General features: G+C 43.0%; 2 protein-coding genes across 5 annotated transcripts in view; both read right to left on the minus strand.

Moving 5' to 3' along the window:
* CDK5RAP1 (CDK5 regulatory subunit associated protein 1) overlaps positions 1-17,728 on the minus strand; it is a 35,306-nt gene extending 17,578 nt beyond the window's left edge. Inside the window, exons 1-9 of one of the 4 annotated variants that reach the window (XM_059705886.1) lie at positions 17,614-17,728; positions 14,008-14,338; positions 11,643-11,746; positions 10,450-10,484; positions 8,944-9,044; positions 6,421-6,631; positions 3,679-3,799; positions 866-1,096; positions 531-628 (exon numbers count right to left, since the gene is read on the minus strand). In XM_059705886.1, coding sequence (XP_059561869.1) covers positions 531-628; positions 866-1,096; positions 3,679-3,799; positions 6,421-6,631; positions 8,944-9,044; positions 10,450-10,484; positions 11,643-11,746; positions 14,008-14,317 — 1,211 coding nt within the window. In that variant the 5' untranslated portion in view covers positions 14,318-14,338; positions 17,614-17,728. Of the gene's footprint in view, positions 1-530; positions 629-865; positions 1,097-3,678; positions 3,800-6,420; positions 6,632-8,943; positions 9,045-10,449; positions 10,485-11,642; positions 11,747-14,007; positions 14,339-15,009; positions 15,070-16,886; positions 16,908-17,591 lie in introns of those variants that run through there. The other 3 variants (XM_059705885.1, XM_059705888.1, XM_059705887.1) reach the window with 3 other exon arrangements.
* Positions 17,729-23,800: 6,072 nt separating this feature from the next.
* The window catches only part of SNTA1 (syntrophin alpha 1), a 32,329-nt gene continuing 31,626 nt past the window's right edge, over positions 23,801-24,503 (minus strand). The window contains exon 8 of the mRNA XM_059705889.1: positions 23,801-24,429. Coding sequence (XP_059561872.1) covers positions 24,337-24,429 — 93 coding nt within the window. The 3' untranslated portion in view covers positions 23,801-24,336. The remainder of the gene's footprint in view (positions 24,430-24,503) is intronic.

A 24,503-nucleotide genomic window follows, 5' to 3' on the forward strand; every position in this document is an offset into this window, starting at 1 on the left:
AAGATGATGGCCAGAGGGATATCAAGATCACCAAGAATAATTCGGAGGTTGACAAGGACTTGTTTAACAGTGTTTTCAAGTCTGCCTGAGAACTCTGACCTTTGGGGGGGAGTGGAGGGGCCAATTAAAAATAAATAAATAAATCTCTAAAAGTCTTTGCCAATGTCAAAAACACTAGTTCCATACAGCTTGCCATCGGTCACATTCTCCTTTCAGTCTTATATCTGCAATATTTATTATCCCCAAAGTAAGTGAACAGATAGAGCTATACTAAATTCCAAGACCTAAAAAACCTTCATGTTAAAATTGCAGTGTGCCACATGGTAGGTGCTTAATAAAAAAAACATGCTAAGCAAATGAAATGAGTGATCCAGTCCTTAGTCTATACATTCTTAGTGAACAAAAGCAAATTACAATGTCCCTGGGTTTATTCATATAACAAATATTTATTGAGCAGTTACTATGTGCCGCACACTATGCTAGAATTTTAGACACTGTTTGCTCCTAAAGGAGACATTGAAAAGCTGTACCCCCTTCTCATGGCTTCCAGTACACGGCTACTTCCACTCTGGGCTGGTAGGTGGATCTGTTTACAGATGTTGTCTCTCTCATGAATCAGCTGCAGAACCTGGTCAAATAGAACACATTAGTCATCAAAGTCTCACCAAAGAATCTTACAGAAAGGAATACCCACCCCCTCTGTTCTTTGCCAAAGTTAATTTTCAAGTAATTAAGAGGCTAATTAAACCAAACACATGAATTACCCAAATGCTCTACTTTTGCTCAAACCATGTTCTGTCTGTCCCAGACAGAAATGCTTAAGGATACAGATAGCAGTTTGGCACAGTTAACTGTCAATATTTACCTCATCAGGAAAATCCTTGGGGTGGGGAGAGGTAAAACGAATCCTCATTTCAGGATCTATTCTAGAGACCTGATCCAGAAGGTGAGCAAAACGAAGGCCCCCTTGCTTGGTTTTATAGTTGGTGGAGAAGCCACGGCTGAGGTTGGTGGACACTGCATTGTTGAACTGGACCTCTGAATTGTCCCGATAACTATTAACATTCTGACCAAGCAGTGTCACTTCTTTCAGCCCCTGAAAAGCGGGAAATAAATACTTTGAGAGCAATTTAAAATAGTTTGGTAGCTTCATGCCAAATCACTAACTAAAATTAGCTGTGTCATAATGTTAACTTTAAAAAACAGGATACACTAAAAGCAATGTGGATCCTGGATTGGATCCTGAAAAAGAAAAATGACATTAAAAAGTGGCAAAATCAGGAAAAAAAGTCTAAAGTTAGTTAATAGTAATGTACCATATTTGGTACATTTTAGTTTTGACAAATGTACCAAAGTTAAGTAAGATGTTAACATTAAGAGGTAACTTGATCTTTGCAACTTTTGTGTAAATTTAAAGTTATTCCAAAACTTTATTTTAAAAAGTTTATTAAAACAAACAAAGAAGGATATAAAACTAAGTAAAATGCACACACATATAAAAAGACATAACAGTCAAATGCAAAGAGTCACGGGACAATTAAGAAAATCTGAGTATGAGTGGGCTAGGATTAAAATGATATTTAGCAATTTTTGTTAATCTCATTAGAAGAATTATGGTAATGAAAATTTCCTTATTTTTTAGAGATGTATTAACTTAAGGGTGAAATGTCATGCTATACTTTGAAATATTTTATCAACAAAAAAAATAGATAAGGCAATTATGGCAAAATGTAACAATTATTACATTTAAGTGATAGTTTTGTTTGTTGGAGCCTCATCCCATGCATCAAAAGGTTGTGGGTTCGGTCAGGGCTTACTTAAATACCTAGGTTTCAGGCTCAATCCCCGGTTGGGGGGCATACAGTAGGCAACTGATTTATGTTTCTCTCTCACATTGATGGTTTTTTTCTCTCTCTTTCTCCCCTTCCTCTCTCTCTAAAATCAATAAAAACATATCCTCAGGTGAGGATTTTTTTTTAAATAAAATTAAATTTAAAAATTTAAGTGACTGTTAGTTAGGGAAAAGGGGCCACAATACTATTCTCTCTTTCCTGTGTAAATTTTTTTCATATAAAAAGATAATAAAGAGGCTTAAAAAAAGGCTGCTTACTTAAATGACTTCCAATCAATAACCATTGTTTGAATGAATAAACAACATTCTGTTAAAGGAAAATATTCTATTCTCTTTGTAACTGTAGTCTAAAAAATCTAAATGAAAGAAACATCTTTTAAAAAGCTACTCTAGTCCTGGCCAGTTGTTCAGTGGTTAGAGCATCAGCCCGAGGACCAAAGGGTCTCAGGTTCGATTCTCAGTCAAGGGCACATGTCTCGGTTACAGGTTTGATCCCCAGTCAGGGCATGTGGGGGAGGCAACCAATCGATGTCTCTCTCTCTGCCTCTCTTTCTCTCTCTCTCTGTCTCTCTCTCTCTCCCCCTCATTCCTCCCTTCCACTCTCTCAAAAAAAAAAAAAAAAATCAATGGGAAAAATATCCTCGGGTATGAATTAAAAAAAAACAACACACTCTATAAGTAAAATAAATAAGTGATTAACAGATCCTTTAAAACACAATGCAGAATCATAGTTTTTCACAAGTTAGTGGGCTCTGAGTTCACTAAGATTCACTATAATGTTAAGTTCCTTTTGTTATATGCAAATACCTTAGAAAGGTTAGGGAGTTTTTGTCATCACCTCAGTTTACTTAAACAGAATTTCGCTATCTTGAGAGAGTGAGTTTTGGCACTGTGGAGTAGATGGAAGAGGAGAGGAAGGAGACAACTTTAGACCAGGAAGCACTTGTAGAGGTAGTGTATGGGGAATACCTCACAGTACCTATGTGAGCAGTCAGGGAACAAACTACAAAAACTGAGAATTAGGGGATGGGGGGGGGGAAAGAGAGCACTGACAGAGAGTAAGAAAGCAAGCAAACTGCTGACTTAGAACTGGAGGAGGGGCTAGCCTCCCTTGTCCTGAACCAACCAAGTCAGGAAACAGAGACTCCAGAAGAAAAACTCCACATTCCCACCTCCTGTCCTGTTTTGCACAGCTGGAAGATTTGTGCCTAGGGTTGAGGAGAGACCTCCGCAAGGGCTGAGGGACCAGCTCCCAATAGGAAGAAGGCAGTAGGTACCTAGCCTCTGATCTGACTCACTAGCCTCATCTATTCTCTGCAAGCTGGCCCAGAGGTAAAATGAACAAAAGATATGGGAGGTTTCCCTGGAATGGACAAATCAATAAATCATTCTGTAAAAAATTACTATTGCCAGGTAGTTTAAAGACATTTAAACTACCTTCCAATAGCAATCCTTCCAATAATCTGGCAAGAAAGGTATTATTTTATCCTCTTTCATAGATGGGGAAACTATGTTTCGAAGAAGGTAGTTAAATGACCAGTGCCCAGGCACCGAGCCAGAGAACGGTGGAGTCAGAATTCATACTTAATCATCTTATTCTACATTCATGCTCTCATACTCTCTCCAATCTTCTGTGTTGACTCCTAAGCAAACTTCACAGTGGATCTGCCTATAATCTGTGGCATCAATGTGGCATGTATTTCTTTCTGGCCAGGTACCGTTTTAAACTTGTACAGCTTAAAAACAGCACAGGCTGCAAAACTAGAAAGCTGTCCTCATCCTCCCATAAACAAACTCTCCGTAAGGAAGCCTGGAGAACTTTTCACCTGCTCAGAAAGCTTTCTCACTTCCTCGAGAATGGAGGCAACAGGCCGACTCCTCTCCCGCCCGCGCGTGAAAGGAACAATGCAGTAGCTGCACATGTTGTCGCAGCCTCTCATGATAGACCTGGGGGGAAAGAACAGGACTCAGTAACAGCAGCAGCATGTCTTGGTCCAACCCAAGGAGCGGGTCACGATTCCCTTGGCATTATCCTTTGGCTCTAAATTCTCTTGACAAGGTACTCACACTGGACCAATACGAGATCTAAGAAAAACTAAGGCAGATATTTTTTGATCTTTAAAAACTATTCTTTAACCCCAGGATAGAAACCAAACCGTAACTGGTGGATATAGTGATTACCCTGAGGGACCAGTGGTGAAGGAATGGGTGAAGACATACCACACTTGGGCTTGCTACTGTTTATATTTACATATTATTTGAACTTCCCACTTCTAGGCCAGAAAAATAAATAAATATTATAAAGTGTATATAAGGAGCAGAGACATTGGATTTAAAACACAGGGGTCTGCAGCCCTGGCCAGGTAGCTCAGTTAGGTGGAGCATCACCCCATACAACAAAAGGTTGTGGGTTCAATCCCCAGTCAGGGCGAGTGTGGGAGGCAACCAATAATGTTTCTCTCTCATCTCAATGTTTCTCTCCTCTCTGTCTCTCCTCCCCCACCCCCCCACCCCCAAAAAATCAATAAAAACATATCCTTAAAAATAGGGTTTTTAAACATAGGATTAAAAATAAAACATAGGGGTCTGAATTTCTCCCATTCCTGGTCCAAATGCTAGGTATCTAAGTTAAGTCACTTTCTTTCATTTGCATCTTGTATACATGAAAGCCTCAATTTATTGTAAGGAAATAATTACCCTAATATGTATCAAAGATGTTCATTGAAGAATTGTTAAATAAATGTTAGCTATTATTTTTATTAAGCATTCTAACAACAGAGTATTGTCTAGCCATTAAAATGAAAATGGTTGGCAAACTTTTTCTGCAAAAAATGATATAGTAAATATTTTAGGCTTTGCATACAATCTCTGCCACATACTCAATTCTGCTGCTGCAGTGATGAAAGCAGCCGCACGCTATGTAAACAAATGGGCACAGCTGTTATTTCAATAAAACTTTATTTACTAAAACAGGCTGTAAGCCAATTTGCCAATCTCTGTTAGAGCAAATATAATGACATAAGAAATGTTCACCACTTTAAATAACAAAAGGTTATAAAACTGCCTGGCAGGCATGGCTCAGTGGTTGAGCACAGACCTATGAACCAGGAGGTCATGGTTCGATTCCCAGTCAGGGCATATGCCTGGGTTTGGGGCTTGATCCCCAGTGTGGGCATGCAGGAAGCAGCCAATCAGCGATTCTTTCTCATCATTGATCTTTCTCTCTCTCTCTCCCTCTCCTTCCCTCTCTGAAATCAATAAAAATATTTTTTTAAGTTATAAAACCAATTACACAAAGAGCTATTTTTTTTAATAAACAAACACATACACAAAGCATACACACATAAGCACTAAGGACAGACAGGGCAGCAATGATAAACACCAAAATGATAATAATAGTGTTTATCATTAGGTGGTAGAGGTAGAGTTAATTCTTACTTTCTTCTTTATGTTTTTCTATCTTTTCCACATTTTCTTCAACAAATATAAACTATTTTGTCAATTACTTTTTTAACTTTAAAGATCAGGGAAGAGAAAAAAAGAATCAGGAAAGCCTATGTGATAAAATAAAAGTATAGAAGGGAGGGTAGGAAAGACCTCATTTTATGTATATGAATACATATGCGAAAAACACTTCTCGCTCTAGCTGGTTTGACTCAGTTGATAGAGAGTCAGCCTGCAGACTGAAGGGTCCTGGGTAAGATTCCAGTCAACAGCACATACCGGTTGCGGCTTGATCCCCAGCCCTGGTTGGGGCACATGCAGGAGACAACCAATCGATATGTCTCTCTCATATCAATGTTTCTGTCTCTCTTCCTCCTTTCCACTCTCTAAAAATCAATGCAAAAATATCCTCAGGTGAAGATTAACCAAAAAAAAACCCACTTCTCAAAGGATTATACAAGAAACAACTAGCATGCCACCTCTGGGATGTGGCCTAGGAGGCTGGAGATGACAGGTGTGAGGAAGTCTTATACATCATTTTTTGTCTTTTGTACTGTGTGCATGCATTACATTTTTTTAATGTTTTCATTAATTTTTTAGAGACAGAGAAAGGGAGAGGGAGAGAGAGAAACATTGATTGGCTGCCTCCTGCACACCTTCTCCTGTGGATCAAGCTTGCAACCTGGGCATGTGCCCTGACCGGGAATTGAACCAGCGACCTCTTAGTGCATGGAATGACACGCAACCAATTGAGCCACACCAGCCAGAGCTTAATTTTTTTAATGTAATAACAATAACATGTTATTTTTATTTATTTTTTTATCCTCACCCAAGGATATTTTTCTATTGATTTTTTTAGAGAGAGTAGAACATAGAAAGAACAATAGAGAGAAACATCGATGTGAGAGAAACACATTGATTGGTTGCTTCCTGCACAAGCCCCAACCAGAGCCTTTGCCAGAGAGGAGCCTGCAACCAAGGTACATGACCTTGACCGGAATCAAACCTGGGTGCCTTTGGTCCATAGGCCGATGCTCTATCCACTGAGCCAAACTGGCTAGGGCAACATGTTATTTTCAAAGTGAGAAAGAAGTTTACTCCCTGTCTCTTGGTCAGTGACTCACACAAAAGCAGAAGTAGCACTGGGGCTGGTCTGGACTGGCATGACATCAGCATAGGTCTCATCCAGAGAAAGCAGCACATTGGCAGCTTGCTGGCCTGACTCAGCAACAGCCAGCAGCCGAGGAAGGTCCCGATAGGCATCTGGACCAGCCAAAATATCCACCATTTTCTCCCTGTTGAGGATCTCCTCCTTCAGTCTCTCAGCCATGCAACCTGGGAGGGAAAAGAAATAAGCACCTGTTCCCAAATTCATTGGGTCTCCTGGCTTCTCGCCACACATTATCTCCACCTGGATTGGAGGCCAGGGCACAGGAATTTCTCCAAGACTTTAGCATCATCCCTCATATTTGCCCAAACATTTGCACAGCATTGGAACCTGCTTCTTCCACAGGGAAAGGGCTCAAGAACAATTCAATTAAATGCCCAGAAAAAAACTAAATCACCATTCAAACACCTTTCTAAACATGAACCACCTCTTTTTTTCATTGAAAACTACTTGCTGTTACAAATAAAAACATTTTGCATCAGAAATTTATTTTTAAAAATAAAGCTTAGCCCAGTTGTCATGGCTCAGTGATTGAGCATTGAACTATGAACCAGGAGGTCACGGTTCGATTCCCAGTCAGGGCACATGCCTGGGTTGCAGGCTCGATCCCCAGTGGGGGGCATGCAGGAGGCAGCCGATCAATGATTCTCTCTCATCGTTGATGTTTCTATCTCTCTCTCCCTCTCCATTCCTCTCTGAAATCAATAAAAATATATTTCTTTAAAAATGTTTTAAAAAATAAAGTTTAATATACATTTCTACCCTTTTTATCCCTCTTCCTGCCCATAATACTTGATACTGGTAAAACCTGTAAGAAATTAGCCATCTATGCTGATATCTTCCATATGCTAAAAAACCATTATTATTAATAAGACTATCAAATTAATAAAAAGTCAATTTTATAACAAACACCCTTTGAAAATACTTGTTTAAGCACTATTCTTGCCCTGGCCGGTGTGGTTAAGTTGGTAGGACATCATCCCATGCACTGAAAAGGTTGCCAGTTCCATTCCCGGTCAGGGCACATGCCCAGATTGCAGCTCAATCCCCAGTAGGGGGCATGCAGGAGGCACCTGATGGATACTTCACTGTCACATCGATGTTTCTCTCTCTCTTTCTCCCTCTCCCTTCCTCTCTCTCTAAAAACTTTTTTAAATCTTTTAAAGAACTATTCTTGGTTGTACACCCATGTTCATAGCAGCATCATTCACAACAGCCAAAAGGTAAAAGCAACCCAAGTGTCCTTCAATGGATGTGGTATAAACATACAATAGAATATTATTCAGCCTTACAAAGAAGGAAATTCTGACACATAATTAAAGACATTATTCTAAGTGAAATAAGCCAGTCTCAAAAAGATAAAATTGTATTATTCTATACGTGAGGTACCTAGTCAAATTCAAAGAGGCAGAAAGTAGAATGGTGGCTGCCAGGGACTGAGGTGAGGAGGGAATGGCAAGTTATTGCTTAACGGATATAGGGTCTCAGTTTGGGAAGAGGAAAAAGTTCTGAAACTGATGGTGGTGATAGTTGCACAACAATGTGAATGTATTTAATGCCACTGAACTGTACATTTAAAAAGGGTTAAAATGGTAACTTTTATGTTACATATTTTTACCATTTAAAAAAAACCTCTTTGGGGGATTTCTAAAATTCCAATATTTACCCAGGGATTTCTATAATGAAGGAACTGGAATGAAACAAAACATTTCCACTAACCCTTCCATCTTCCTGTATCACTTAACACATTAATCTATGTAAAAGAATATACTCCAACTGTGTGTTGAACCATCAAGAGGAATTTAATTATTCTACAAGGGACACGGTCTGTTTTAAGGTTACATACATTAACTAAATTCTAGAAACAAGAGGGTACAGAACCTTTATTTTTGAAATATGCTTCCAAACTATCTAGATGAGAGCTGTCCAATAGAATTCCTAAGATGATAGAAATGTTCTTTACCTGTGCTGTTCAAACTGGTAGCCAGTGGCTACTGAGCAGTCACTACGTGGCTAGTGAGACTAAAGAAGTAAAACTGTAGTATTATTGAAGTTTAATTAAATTTAAATAACCACATGTGGCTACTGGCTATTGTATTGGTCAACACAGATCTGGATCTTCACCCGAGCATGCTTCAGGAGTCAAGATGAAATGTGCCTACACTGTAAATTTATGCTTGCAGCCCCTCAGACTCCCAACGCTCTCCTATCCGTAACTCTGTCACCATGAGCCACATGAGACTCCAGGAAGAACAGACCACTTTCTGAGTACCTATTACTTCGAGGCATTATAAAAAGCCATTTTATGAGCTTTATCTCATTTAATCCTACAGCCTCTGACATTAAGTACAAGAGTTGCATGAGGTATATAAGATTTCTTCACACACTGGGAATCTGGCCTCTAGGAGAAACCCTAGTACATAAAGCTACATGGAGCCCAAGTCTCAAAACCCACAAAAATCTGCAAATGACCAGATACCTAGAATCCCAATCTTCAGAGGTACTCGGGAACGGAGCCGTTTTGTCTTCAGGGCTTTAAGCTGATGTAGACGATTCCAGATGGTTTGTTCAGCCTTCTCCCTGCAGAGACCAAGAGGTAGACCTAAGCCTGCGAATAAACTACACAGCAATCTAAAAGCGTAGGACAATGGGAATAAATAAAAACCTTCAACTCTTTAAATGAATACCTAACCTTAAGGTTTAGGGAAGGTAGGCAGGGAGCCAATTGAAGAACCACCATTTGCTATAACATTCCTAGAATGACGCCCTTGCTGCCCATCTCCAAATCCTGATAAGCCTTTAAGCCAAACTCAGACACAATCTATTTCACAAAGCCTTCTCCAACACTACTGCTGGAGTGTTTATCCTCCTTCCTTTTAACTACTCTATCACTTTAACTGTATTTTCCCAGTACTTAGCATTGATCCTTTCTGGGTTTTTTTGTTTTTTTACCTAGTGCTTTTCACCAGATGTTAGAGCTACTAATATATTTATCTTAGTTCCCATATGAGACTAAGCTCCTAGGCTCCATATGAAGGAAGAGTTCATTTCTGAATCTCCCAAAATATCTAGTTCTGTGTCTTGTAACAGAGACAACCCTCTGAACAAAAATGTTGGATTAATTAATTGATAGTACACCCAGTTGAGAAAACATTAAGAATAACATGCCTTGTACATAGAAACAAAGTATGAAAGATGGTATGTTCACCTCTAATGGATGGCACTCATCTGCATTCAGAAGAACTCTGTCCTCCAGCCACTGACTGCACCCTGACCCTTACGATGTGAACAACATCATAAACATGTGCCATTAGCTACAAGAAAAACCTTAGGAGAAGCTGGGTGACTCAGCACACTCTCAGTTTCCTCATCTATACAATGAGTTTGATAACATCACCTAACCCATAGAGTTGTTGTGAGAATTAAATTACTTAGTGCATGTATAGTGCTCAGCACAGGACCTGACAACAGCACATGCTCAGCAAATGTCAACTAGTTCTATCATTACTGTCTCCAGAGCATAAAATTGCAAATCCATTGGCTCATCTCCACAGGTAGGACAGCCTGGCACCGTTAGCTCTGGCATCCTATATAATAAAAGGCTAATATGCAAATCGACCAAACGGTGGAACTACTGGTCGCTATGATGCGCACTGACCACCAGGAGGCAGACGCTCAATGCAGGAGCTGCCCCTGGTGGTCAGTGCACGCCCCCTGAGCTGGTCTCACGGCTGAGCGCAGCAGTGGTAGTGGGAGCCTCTCCCACTTCTGCGGCAGCACTAAGGGCTAAGGATGTCCAACTGCCAGCTGAGGCCGGCTCCCCACAGGGCGCAGGTTTAAGCCATCAGTCAGACATCTCCCAAGGGCTCCCAGACTGTGATAGGGTGCAGGCTGGGCTGAGGAACCCCTCACTGAATTTCGTGCACTGGGCCTCTAGTTATTATATAAGATATATTCACTCTCTAGGTAAAGAACAAATTCCCACCTGATAGAGCAGGTGACAAGGAGGATCACATCAGCCTGAGTAAAGAGCAAGGGGAAAAAAGAAAATTATGAAATTAGCTTTATAGAATCACTGCCCATGACCCTTATTTTTTTCCTGCTTATAAACTTTTATGGAAAATACACTTTTAAGGAAATGTAAAAATCTGAGTACTTCATCATCAGTGAAAATGAACTGCCATTAACATATACAGTTTCTGGTTTTGGTGATAAAAAAGCTTTGGAATTAGTGGTCATGGTTGTACAACATTGTGAATATTATTAATGCCACTGCATTGTACATTTAAAAATAGTTAATTTATGCAAATGTCAATTCACTACATTATACACCTGAAACTAATATCATAATACTGCATGACAGCTATACTTTAAATTTTTTAAATGTTATCTTTTAAAAAAAGAAAGAAAATGAACTACATAGTAATGTCATGATAACAGAGCTTATTATGAAGCCAAAATCTGCCCTAGCCAGTTTGGCTCAGTGGACGGAGCATTGGTCTGTGGACTCAAGGGTCCCAGGTTTGATTCTGGTCAAGGGCACATGCCCAGGTTATGGGCTCGGTCTCCAGTGGGGGCATGCAGGAGGCAGCCAATCAATGATTCCCTCTCATCATTGATGTTTCTATCTCTCTCTTCCTCTCCCTTCCTCTCTGAAATCAATAAATATATATATATTAAAAAAAAAAAAAAAGCCAAAATCTAGCAACTTCTAAAATGATAGGATAAAGATTTGTCTGAAGTCCATGTGTTTTAGTGTGGTATTGGATCTTATTTTCCACATACTAGACAAACATCTTTTATTGTGGAAAAACATGTATCTTTTACCATTTTAACCAGTTTTAAGTGTACAGTTCAGTAGCATTAAATACATCCACCTTGTTATGCAATTATCACCATCAACCTTCCATAGCTAAAACTCTGTACTTATTAAACACTAATTCCCAACCCTGCCCCGGCAGTCTATCTTTAACTTAGTTCCTTGCCTGAGAGTGAGCACCACCATAAGATTTTCAAAAATAATGAAACAAATGTACACCTTGGTCCCATTCTACATACTTTACTCAAAAGAGCTCATTCTCACCAGGCCACACCGTTCCTGAAACTGCATCTAAGAACTGGCACATAAGTAGAGTTTAGCTTAGATCCAGGAAACAGGGAAACAGGCAATACGTGTACCTCTTGGAGATTACTGGTCCGCAGGTAGCCACTCTTCTGTAAGATGGACCAGGCTATCTCTGTGTCATTCACATTCATCTGGCAGCCATAGGTCTCAAGGTAGACTGCAATGAGAGGGAGAGTCCATGGTAGGCAGACGAAAAGGGACCATATGTCTCAAAGGTCTCCTTCCCAAATGTCCCAGAAATATTGATGCTACTCGTTATCCACTAAGTCCTCTGTTGCCTCAATTCTAAGACACCATTAATTGCCAGATGTATCACCAAATTAACGACAGCTTTTCAGAACAAAAGAAATACTACATTATATACACACACCAAATATAAGTCATGTCACTTAAAATATGGGGAAAACATGCACCTAAGCATCAGTAAATCTATCTATATATATAAAAACCTAAGTGACTGTTCGACTGGTAGCTATGATGTGCACTGACCACCAGGGGGAAGAGGCTCAACGCACAGGCATGGAAACATGGAACTGATGAATCTGAGAGGGAAGGGGAGAGGGCGGGAAGAGATTAACCAAAGATCTTATATGCATACTAGAGGCTCGGTGCACGAAATTCGTGCACGGAGGGGTGTCCCTCAGCCCGGCCTGCACCCTCTCCAATCCGGGACCCCTTGGGGGATGTCTGAATGCCGGTATTCGGACATCCTTCTCGCAATCCAGGACCGCTGGGTCCTAACCACTTGCCTACCTGCCTGCCTGAATGTCCCTAACTGCCTCTGCCTTCCAGCTTGATGCCCCTAACGGCTCCCCTGCTGGCCTGATCATCCCCTAACTGCTCCCCTGCCAGCCTGATCACCCCCTAACTGAGCCTCCAGCCACTGGGCAGCCACCATCAGCAGCTTGCCTGAGCCACAGGCTGGCCCTGGGCAGCTGGGCAGCCGCCGTCCCCAGCTTGCCTGAATTCGCAGCCACCATCCCAGCTTGCCTGAGTCTCGGGCCGGCCCTGGGCAGCAGCAGCCACGATTCGTGGCTTGCTGGAGCCTCAGGCAGCCTCTGCGGCTTTGTCCAAAAGGATGTCTGGATGGTCGTCGGAATATATCCAGTCTAATTAGCATACTACCCTTTTATTAGTATAGACCCGTGGTCAGCAAACTGTGGCTCGCAAGGCACATGCGGCTCTTTGGCCCCCTGAGTGTGGCTCTTCCACAAAATACCACGTGCGGGCGTGCCTACAGTGCAAATGAAACTTCGTGGCCCATGTGCAAAAGTCGGTTTTCGGTCTAGGCGCATCTATTTTGAAGAAGTACTGTTGATACTTGGCTCTGTTGACTAATGAGTTTGCCGACCACTGGTATAGACTGGAGGCCCGGTGCACGAATCCCTGGCCTGCAGGGATCGGGTCAAAACCGGCAGTCTGACATCCCCTGAGGGGTCCCAGATTGCGAGAGGGTGCAGGCCAGGCCAAGGGACCCCACCGGTGCACAGGGGCCTCTAGTATGGTTATAAAAACAATCAGAAAAGCAGGATTAGCTGACAGCATTGATTATCAATCCAGAAGAAAAACAAATTTAAATCCACGCATAGCCCAGAACAGGTAGCTCACTTGATTAGAACATCATCCCAATATATCATGGTCAAGAATCAACCAATGAATGCATAAATAAGTGGAACAACAACAAATAGATGTCTGAGAGACAGAGATAGATAGATATATAGATAGAGATGTAGATATAGATGGGACACATAGTATTATTTATAATATAAAAATTTGGAAGCAACCTAATGTCCAACTATAGGGGACAGACTAAGAAACATCACGATATAGAACAAATGTGATATTTTGCACTAATTTTTTAAAATTTAATTATAAATAATGTAGTTTTGGGGAAAATGTTAAATGAAAACAAGTTACAAATAATTTTCACCTTATGATTGCAACCAAATCTTTAAGAACTATAAAGGGAAATAGTTTTTTGAAACAGAGCAAGGGGGAAAGGTCTGATTGTCCCTTAATTTCTCTACTAACTTTTTTAAGGCATTTAACTGATTGCATAATGTTTCTAAGGAAACCTCTACCTAAGTATAAAGAGTGAATTTCTATAGCACCAATTGTGAAAGCTGCCTTAAAACTTAAAGACAATCTAAAAATTAGAACAGAAAGTACAGGATTTCCAAAGGTAACCAAAGAGAGGACCACCCAGGACTCTATCCCCCAGTTGTGTGTACCAACACTATAAGTTCCTTCCTATTAATGTCACTTGGTGGAGTTTAATGAATCCGTAACTTAGCAAGCCTTCCCACACTGTTAAACTTCCAAAGCCAGGTATGTAATAAAAGAGCAGTTAAGAATCAGGCTATGGATGCTGGAAAAGAGCAAAGCAGAAAGCCCAAAGAGACAAGAAATAAAACCAACCTTTTCTCTGCCTTCCTAAGAGCTCATCCACTGTGAGATATGGGGGTGGGTCCACCATATCTGAAGAAGCCAGCTTCTCTTGAGGAACTGAAGCACTTCTTAAAAAATGCTGAAAAGCTGGTCCAGTAGCCAGCCTGGCGCTGAAATCCTTCCGAACTCCATCCTCCTGCTGTCCCTCTGGACCGGGACATGTGGTGCTGGAGAAACTGCTGTGTGCCCTGCAGGTCCGGAGCAGCAGCCAGGACACAGAGGCCAAGGGCCCCCACCCCAGACACCTCTGTGCTTGGAGGATACACTGTACATGATGCATGGCGCTAAAACAGCTCAAAGTCTGCAAAAAAATAACAGACATCATCAACATTTATTGAACACAATGTAGAGGGCACTACTCTAAGTACTTCAAGTAGATGATACCTTTAACAATAGTATCCCTATTTTTACAGGTGAAAGCACTGAGGCAGCTTGCCCAAGATCACACAAAGGAGTCCCAGAGATGAGATGCAAATCCAGGCAGTGTACAGTGGGGCCTTGACTTACAAGTTTAATTCGTTCCGTGACGGAGCTCGTAACTCAAATTACTCGTATGTCAAATCAAAAAGTGAACGAGTGAGACACGTGATGCTGGGCTGATGTTGTGGCGTTCACTGTGACGTTCGCTACGCCAACTTGCGGTGGGGTATCTGAAGCTGGCTCATAACCCGAATTTTAGCTCACAACTCAAAGCAAAAAATCGGCCAAGAGACGGCTCGTATCTCGAAAAACTCGTTAGACGGGACACTCCTAAGTCAAGGCCCCACTGTATTTTCAAAACAAAGGGGTGGTAGAGATGAGATGAGAAGCCCTGACAAAATAAAGTAGAACCTTGTACAGGAACAATTCGAAAGGCTTTAAGCATATTTACTCATTAAATCTTCACAGCAATCCTAAGCAACATAGGCAACAGACACTATTATTATGCCATTCAGAGATGAGGAAAGACACAAGAAAGGCTGAGGAACTTACCTAAGCTCCCACAGCCAGTAAGCAACAGCGCTGGCCACCTTCCTACACTGTCTCCCAATACTGTGAAAACCAAAAGAATATATCTAATATGGGGCACCATATGCCTGATCAATGACTCCTTCTACCCTCCATGAGTCTCAAATTACTGCCTTCAAACTTCCCACCCATGGGTGGTGGGGTGGAAAATGGCACAACCTTTACATGGGGCAATGTGCCATTTTCCATCAAATTAGACACACACAAACCTTTTGACCATGCAGTTCCCATTCCTAGATATTTATCCTACAGATATACTCTTACATAGACAAAATGACCTACTTATAAGGATACTTGTTGCAGTAGTGTTTCTAATAGCAAAAGAATGGGAGATATCAAATATCATCAATAGGGGACTACTTAAGTAAGTCATGGTATATCCATACATTGGAATAAGATGGAACTGTCAGAAATGAGGCTGAATCTATACTTGGCAAAAGCAAGGAAGCAGCCCTGGCCTGTGTGGTTCAGTTGGTGAGAGTGTTGTCCCGTATAACGAAAGGTTGTGGGTTCAATTCCCGGTCAGGGCATGTAGCAAGGTTTTGGGTTTGGTCCCTGATCAGGGTGTGTGTGGGAGGCAACCAATCGATATTTCACTCTCACATCGATATTTCACTCTTTATCTCCCTCTCTCTCTAAAAAAAATCAATTTTTAAAAAAATGAAAAAAAGCACCCGGCCAGCATGGCTCAGTGGTTGAGCATTGACCTCTGAACCCAGGCGGTCAGAGTTCGATTCTGGTCAGGGCACATGCCTGGGTTGTGAGCTCAATCCCCAGTGGGGGATGTGCAGGAGGCAGCCGATCAATGATTCTATCATTGACTAGAGGCCCGATGCGTGAAATTTGTGCAAGAGTAGGCCTTCCTTCCCCCAGCTGCCAGCACTGGCTTCCCTCTGGCACCCGGGACCTGGGCTGGCTTCCCTCCGGCCACCGCAGGCACCTGGGACCCGGGCTTCCCTTGCAGCCCCGGCTTCATCCGGAAGGATGTCCAGTCTAATTAGCATATTATGCTTTTATTATTATAGATGTTTCTATCTCTCTCTTCCTCCCTGAAATCAATAAAAATGCTTTTTTAAAAAAACTAAAACAGCAAGGAAGCAAAGTACTAGAGACTACCTACAGTATGCTATGCTTGAATCTGTGGGGAAAGGAAGGCGGAACATTAAGGTGCATATTTCTAAGTATACACAGTTATCTCTAGAATGCATAAGAAACAGTAACTGCCTCCCAGGAATAAACCAAGATGATTCAAAATACAAGATTTGGAGACATACTTTCCACCACATTTCTTACGGGACTGCCTCACTCCATCCATACCAGATATCTTTATACTGATCGCCACTAGTTTTCTAGGCTTTTACCCATGCTGTTCTCTCTGGCTGGTATGTCTTCTCTCTACTGCCTTGGCCAACTCCTATGGTACTTTTAAGGTCTGCTCCCTCCTGGAAGCCTGTCCTGGCCACCCCGCCTCCCAAAATCTAGGTCGGGGTCCTCCTCTAGGTCCCCAAGGCCTCCTTATAACTTTCTTTCACAAGAGTCATTACACTTTGCCATCTCTTATAAGCTGGAAGGTGCCTGAAAGCAGGAAACCAATCTCATTCATATTTACCTCAGGCACTGTACGTGTAAATTGAGCAGATGTGGCCTGTTACCTCTCCCAGCTGATCACCTGCTGTATATGCTACCAGTACTTTAGGCAGGAACAGTGCTAACCTACTTTCAAGTGTCAGAGAACAGCAGCTTTTAGTGTGAGCTTTAAAGTTACCAATTTCTTACTTGTGTGACCTTGGGCAAGTCAAATCCCTGCCTCTGAGCTGTAAAAGAATAAAAGTAGTACCCACCTCCCAGAGATGATGTGAGCATTAAAGACGACTTAAAAAACCCAGCTTGGCACGCGGCAAGTGTTCAGTAACTTCACATCTGCAGCCCACATCCCCTCCCATGCAGCATTGTGGCTAAGACCCTATCGTTAGAGTCTGACCCAACTGCCCCCCAGCCCGGTACCTTTGGGCACCTGGGAGCTTCTTAAGCTCTGGGGGCTTCCATTTCTTCATGGGTGAAATAGGGGTAACATACTACCTCTATGTCTGTTGTGAGGATCAAATGTGATCCTACAAATAAAACGCTTGCATGGCACAATAAGGGGCTCAGAAATTAATTGGTAGTCGGCAAAAACCATGAGACAACAGCCTCGTCTCCGTATATCTAAACATAAACAATGAAGCATCCCAAACATTTTACTGGGTGGTTACAACGTGGGGCTAAGCGTGTCCCATGGATTACCGTATTTAATCCTCACAGCAGCTCTGGGAGGCAGGTTCTAATAGCATCCCCTTCACAGGTGACAGAGCTAAGGCTCAGGGTGAAGAGGGTGACCTGCCTAAGGTCACAACGAGTAGGCAGCGGTACTGGGGTGTGAACCCCGACAGTCTGACACCAGGGTCTGCACCGGGACCAGCAAGCCATTCCCACCCCCCACCCCCCGAATACCGCGCATTTCGGAGCCTCCGCAGCCCCTCCTGCCACCGCGCGGGTGCGCAGCACACCTTCTCCCTGCGCGCGGCTCACCTCCCGCACCTAGAGCGCCCAGCGCGCAGCGAAAGCTCCCGGCCTGACCCGAACGGCTGCCAGCGCACGCGCGACTTCCGTTCCGCCGCGACTTCGGTCCGGATGGTTCCAACGGAAGTGCCTCCTCCGAAAGGTCCGGGTGGGTGCAGGTTCCTTGTTTTGAAAAACCTCCACTACTCGGTGAACTATATGATACCCAGTAGCCGGCATGTGGCAACTGAACGCTTGAAATGTGGTGAATGCAAGTTAAGTGGGCTCTAAATGTCGAACAAAGAATGCAAACTGTCTCCTCTTTATATATATGTTTTTATTGATTTCAGAGAGACGAAGGGAGAGAGAGATACATCACTGATGGGTGAGAATCGTTGATGGGCTGCCTCCTGCAAGCCCCGCAACTGGGGATGGAGCCCTCAACCCCGCCTGTGCCCAAAGGGGAAATCAACCATGACCTCCTGATTCAACCACTGAGCAATACCTGCCAGGCTCTTTTTACTTTTTAATGTGGCTACTGGGAAATTTTAAATTACATAGTTGGCTCACATTCTATTTCTGTTGCACAGCGCTGTGCTATAGGTTAAAGAATTCCGGATTCAAGTCTCCAGTTCTCACCCCAGTTGGAGTTACAGATCCACACATAGTCCAGCTATCTAAGTGGTACCTGTTCCTGACCAATCTGACCATCTTAGTGAATGACCCCAGCATCCTCCCAATTTCACTAAGAGAAACCGAAGTCATTTTTGTTTCCATTCCTCAATCTGTCATCAAGTCCTCCTGTCAGCTCTAACTCCAAAATGTTTCAAATCTGTCCACTTCTCATTTTTCTATTCTGCCCTTTCCCTTGTTTTCTACAGACCATTTCCCACACAGAGCCTAAGAGGGTTTGTTTGTTTGTTTGTTTGTTTGTTTGTTTGTTTTGTTAACTCAGATCACATCACTCCTAGGCTGACAACTCAAGGTGGCTTGCAATAAATTCAGGTTTCCTGTTGTGTCCTAGGAACTGCACGGTCTGGCCTCTGTTTACTTTTACTTCTCCAACCACTTCTTACTACTTACTTCTAGCATGTTCTCTCTAGTTGACTAAACTGCAACTACATAATTTTATTTTATTCCTTCAATATCCCAAGCACATGTTTATCTCAAAGCCTTTGTACTTGCTATTCTCTTTCTGAAATGTTCTCCTGAATTATTTAATGGTTGGCCCCTTCTCATCCTTCATGTATCAGCTTAAATATAATTTCTTCAGAGAAGCCTCTCTGACCACCCCATATACACTGCTTCTGTCACTATCACATCATTTTCTTCACAATACTTGTCACTATGCAAAATGATAGCTCTTTTTGTTTGTTTTTTTGTTTGTTTGTTTTTAGTTGTCTTTGCCTATTCCCAGACTTTTAGCTCCTTGAGAGCAGGGACACATTCTATCTTACTCACTGCAATATCCTCAGGCTCTAGCCCAGAGTCTCATTCATAGAAGGGCTTAATAAATATTTGTTGAATTAATAAATGATGTTTTATGTCTTCACTTGGGTTCCCCAGAAGCATACCCTGAGACACAGATTTGAATGCATATTGGTGATCTCAGGAAACACTGATGGAGTAGTCAGGAAATGAGAAAGGGTAGGGGAGACAGCCACAAGCCAATCTGATCCCAAAGCACTATTCTTACTGACGAATTCAAAAGTCAATCTGATTGGGTTCCCATTGAGGCTCTGATGCTTACCATTATAGCCATGGTCAAGTTAGTTATCCCTGCTGACTCCCAGTTTCATTGCCTATAAAGTGGCTGCTGTGTGGAGAATACACTGCATTGGGAGTGGGAGTGGGAACAAGTCAGGAGAGCATTTAGGGAGTTGTGCCGTTGTCAAGAGTGTGGATTCCTGGACCAGTGTGGTGTCTGGGTGCAGTGAGGATGACAGAAACAAACCTGGATTTCAAGAGTTTGAGCATACTGCAAAAAGTTTACATGAGGTGGAGTGGGCATTGGGTGGAGGGCCCAAAAAGGGAGAAGTTGGAGACATCTATAATACTGTCAACAATAAAACAAAAACATTTCTAAAGTTTACACTGTGTCCTTAGATGATTGTTGGGTGATGATTTAGTCAAATATACAAAGGCAAACACTGGCCAAAAAATTGTATTATGGTTCTTGTTTTTTACTGTGGTTCTCCAGATAATTTAGGATGTGATCGAGTCATTTGGGAAATTATCAGCACCATGAAAGTACAAAATTCCAGAATTCCCCCTGAAAAATTCTTAAACTCTAAAGACAAGTTCCTAGACACCCTGGGATCTAAAGATTCCCGGTGGAGAAATATTCGGGTTTACTGTCATATTTTGTACTGCCCAGGGAAGATGTCCTGTCCTAATTTGACCATGGGGAAGCCCCATCATGGTGGCAGCACCTATGTCCTAATAGAAGTTATGTTGAGGGGGTTAGCCTCCCACCCACCACAGTGAGTGAAGAAAACATTCCTTCTCCTTCCCTGGTGACCCCCAAGCACAGAGCCTGTCCTTCCAGGCATAGCAATTCCCTTATTATTTCACCATGGCCTCTCCCTCTTTATTCTCAGTCTTATCTTCTTAGAATCACAGAAGAGAGGAATTCTAGAAGAGAAGGAAGCCACTTTTAGAGCTTCCAATGCAGAAGTCAGGGAAGATTTGAACCCAGGTCTCCTGACTTCTTAGAACTGTGCTCTTTCCAATCTGGACCTTCTGCTAGCAGTCCCATGGGAAGGTGTCACCTTCTCCCTTTGTGGCCAGAGGAGGGGGCAGCTGGTCAGAGGATGTTAGAGCTACTCTTTACCAGCTCTAATTACCCTTGGGGCAAAGCTGGCAGTTTGAGGGATGTTGTCTGGTGCCTATTATGCTGCCCCCCCCACACACACACATACACCAGTCATTCCCAACATCTCTATTATCCTTCCCCCCACACATACTAACCCACATGGAGGCGAGAGACCATTGCCCCCACCACTCCCATCACTCACCACATTCCTTCCACAAGGGTCCACTTTCAGTAGCCATGTTGTGGAGTCTTGTACAGTGTTTTGCTTGAGCAGTGAAGGTGATGAAAACAAATCCTTCACCAGGTGTTTGGGAGTGCCATGTTCCATCCCACCTTGGGATCTGTTACCTGGGATACTATTACCCTTTCCACCTGACTAACTCCTACAAGTTGATGATCGTTCTCATTGCTACTGAGCAATTACTCCTCCCCCATGATGATAGGCTCGGCCACCTGACTTGTTTTGGCCAATGAAGTAAGAGTAGATATAATGCAGACAGAGACAGAGGATGTAAATGTGCTTGTGCAAGGTGCTTGTCTTTGAACTCCAGTGACTTGCCATGAGAGAAGCCTGCCCTGAGAGCTTATGCCCTTCATCCTGGGCTCCAAAAGGAATGAACATAGAAGAGACCTGAGCCCAACCCACAGCCTGGACCAAAACCACCCAGCCAAACCCAGCTCCTAATAGTCAAATTGCAGTCAACTGCAGCCTCAAAAGCATGAAAACAAATGCTTGTTGCTATGGCCACTGAGATTGGGTTGTTTTCTTCCACAGCATTATTGCAGTAGTAGCTGGTCTTTAGTGCGCTCCTTCAGATGGACATCAGCTTCAGATCTCCTTCTGAAACTACTCTAATCCCCCAGAGCAGGTCAGATCCCCACTGGCCACTCTGCTAGCTCCATGTGTCTGCCCAATCTGAGTCACACGTTTGATTATGAGAGCTTCTGCTGGCTTTCTTTACCCTGCATGTAGGGACCTGTCAGTCTGGCTGCCAGAAAAGCAGCTCCTGGCCCCAAGGACAAGAACAAAGTAGGTGAGCACTAGATATTTCTTAAATGAAGAGTGGATTAACCGTCTGCCTAGTGTGGGTCAGTGGTTGAGTTGAAAGTTCACGGGTTCGATTTCTGGTCAGGGCACATGCTGGGGTTTCGGGCTTGATCTCCAGTAGGGGGCGTGCAGGAGGCAGCCAATCGGTGTTTCTATCTGTCTATCCCTCTCCCTTCCTCTCTCTAAAATCAATAAAAACTTTTTTTTTAAAGATCGATAGGCAGATGGAAGGATGGATGGCATTTCCCCAGGTTTCTAGAACCACTCTGTCTTGTTATATGACTTAATGTGGGCCTCAGTTTCCTCTTGTAGAGGTTTGACTAGAACTGCTTAGCCTAATACAATAGCCTCTAGACATATGTGACTATTGAGCACTTGATATGCAGCTAGTGAGAATGAGGAACTGAATTTAATTTAATTTAATTTTAATATAAAAACTGATAGTTTAGTTATAAGAAAACTTAGGAACAAGTTAGATATATGAATCTACTTTTTAAACTAAATTTTATGAAATCTAAATACAAATTAAGTATTTCCTATGAGAATTTGGCATCTAGAGATGTGTGTGCCCTAGCCGGTTTGGCTCAGTGGATAGAGCATTGGCCTGCAGGCCGAAGGGTCCCGGGTTCGATTTCAGTTAAGAGCATGTACCTTGGTTGCAGGCTCCTCCTGGCCAGGGCCCTGGTTGGGTCTTGTGTAGGAGGCAACCAATCGATGTGCTTCTCTCATATCGATATTTTTCTCTGTCTTTCCCTCTCTCTTCCACTCTCTCTAAAAGTCAATGGGAATATATCCTTGGGTAAGGATTAAATAAATAAATAAATAAATGTATAGGTGTAAAATATACACCAGATTTCAAAGACTTAATATGAGGAAAAATCGTAAAACACGTCATTAATAAATTTTTATATTATGTGTTGAAGTGTATTTTAGACCTGTTGGGTTAAATACATTATTACATTTATTTTCATCATTTTTTTTACTTTTTTTAGTACTAGAAAATTTGCAATTACATGTATGGCTTACATTATATTTCTAATGGATAGTGCAGGGCCAGAGAAAGTCTCTAAGGTGAACAAGGGCTTGAAGTCAAAAAGACCTACATTGAAAATTCAAGCTCAGACATTTCATAGCTGTATGACTTTGGGCGCGTCACTCCCCCCACCTGAGTCCCAGTGGCCTTACTTGTAAAATAGAGATCGTTGTGCCTACCACAAAGATGTGTGCTAAGGATCTGGGGAGGAAATATAGGTACATTGTCTGGCAGACAGCAGCCACTTTTTCATTACTGTTGTCACGGTGATTTTCTGGACAATGTAAGCAAGTAGGTTGTTAAAAACATGGCAAACTCATATCCAGCCAGCACAGTACAGCTTGCAAAGAATGTTCCACTAAGCAGGTCCAAGTGTCCTCCCTTCTGCAGGAAAGCGGCCTGCGACTCTCTCTGATGATGTTAAAATAGGTCCACAAAGTCACTGACATTCTTTTCTTCAAGAGGTGGAAACTAACCTGGCTGTAGCTCAGTTGATTAGAGCATCGTCCCAAAACACCAAGGTGCTGAGTTCAATCCCAGGTCAGGGCACATACAAGAATCAACTAATGTATGCATAAATAAGTGGAACAACAAATCAATGCCTCTCTCTCTCTCTCTCTCTCTCTCTCTCTCTCTCTCTCTCTCTCTCCCCCCTCCTGCTCTCCCACCCTCGCGCCCTCCCCTCTCTCCTCTCTCTCTCAAACCAATCCATCAATTAAAAGGTGGGAATTAATTCCCCTCTCTTTGAGTGTGGGCTGGGCTTACCGACTCACTTCTAATGAATAGAATAAAGTAAAAGTGACATTCAAGACTGGATCATAAGAGGCACTGTGGATTCCTCTTGGCTCTCTCTTCTGTGTCACTCACTCTGGTGGAAGCCAGCTGTCGTGAGCATATTTAAGCAGCCCTATGATTAGGTTCATGTGGTGAGGAACTGGAGTTTCCTGCCAACAGCAATGAGTGAGCAATATTGGAAACAGACCCTCTAGCCCCAGTCAAGCCTGCAGATAAGTGTAGCCCAGCCAGCATCATAACTATAACTTCATGGTAGGACCTGAGACAAGAACAACCCAGCTCAGCCCCTCTCAAATCCCTAATCCAAAGAACTTGAAAGATAATAAATTATTGTTTTAAGCTGCTAAATTGGGGGGGGGGGGATTTGTTATGCAACAATAGAAAACAAATACACTTTCTTTGATCCTGTGCTTAAAGGCCTGCTTTTCTCCCAGGAAAGGAGCCCCAGTCTTGGGTCTGGTCCTTCTTGGGAGTTTGGGGACCACCACAGGACCCAAAGATCAAGGCACAAACCACAGACACTAGGTCAGGCTGCCTATGTGCTCACAGGTTGTTTATTTGTCCAAGAATAAGGAGGAAAGAGGAGATGAAGGGGAAAACCACATGCCCCAAGGTGGTGGAGCTGAGGGTAGCAATGAACAGAAAGGCTCCTCTTTCTCTTGCTTCAGACTCCAGGGAACTCCAGCTTCAGGTGGGGCCTCTGGGTGGCTTTGGGGCCTCTAGGAGGCTTGGCAGTTGCTGGCTGGGGTCAGGATCCCCACAGGGGCAGTCCCAGGCTTGGAATGGCTTCTGTGTACACAAAATATCTCTCTGCAAAGGCACTGGTGGGGAGATGGGGCAGGGGCAACAGGGAAACTACCCCATCACAGCAGGATCCACTGTCCTGAATCTGGGTCCCAGTCCCCAAGACTATCCCAGCCTCCTCAGGGGCTGGGGGTCTCTGCACCCTTGTTCCTTTCCTCTCCTTTTCCTCAGCCCAGTGTTGAGCAGGCAGTCAGTGGAGGGCCAGGTCAGGCCATGGGGTGGACATCCCCTCCTTGGGGCTAGTGCATCTGGCGACCTCTAGGCCAAGAGCCCCAGGCGGGTGACTTTGGCCGAGAGGAAGGAGTGGATGATGAAGACCATGGTTTTGGGGCACGAATGCAGGTCCAGCTGCTGCAGGGTGGATGGAGAGAAGGGTCAGGAACTCCATGTAGCCTGGCCTCCAGGAGACCATAGCCCCCCGCCCC

The sequence above is a fragment of the Myotis daubentonii genome, chromosome 8, assembly GCF_963259705.1.
Source record: "Myotis daubentonii chromosome 8, mMyoDau2.1, whole genome shotgun sequence".
Lineage (NCBI taxonomy): Eukaryota > Metazoa > Chordata > Mammalia > Chiroptera > Vespertilionidae > Myotis > Myotis daubentonii.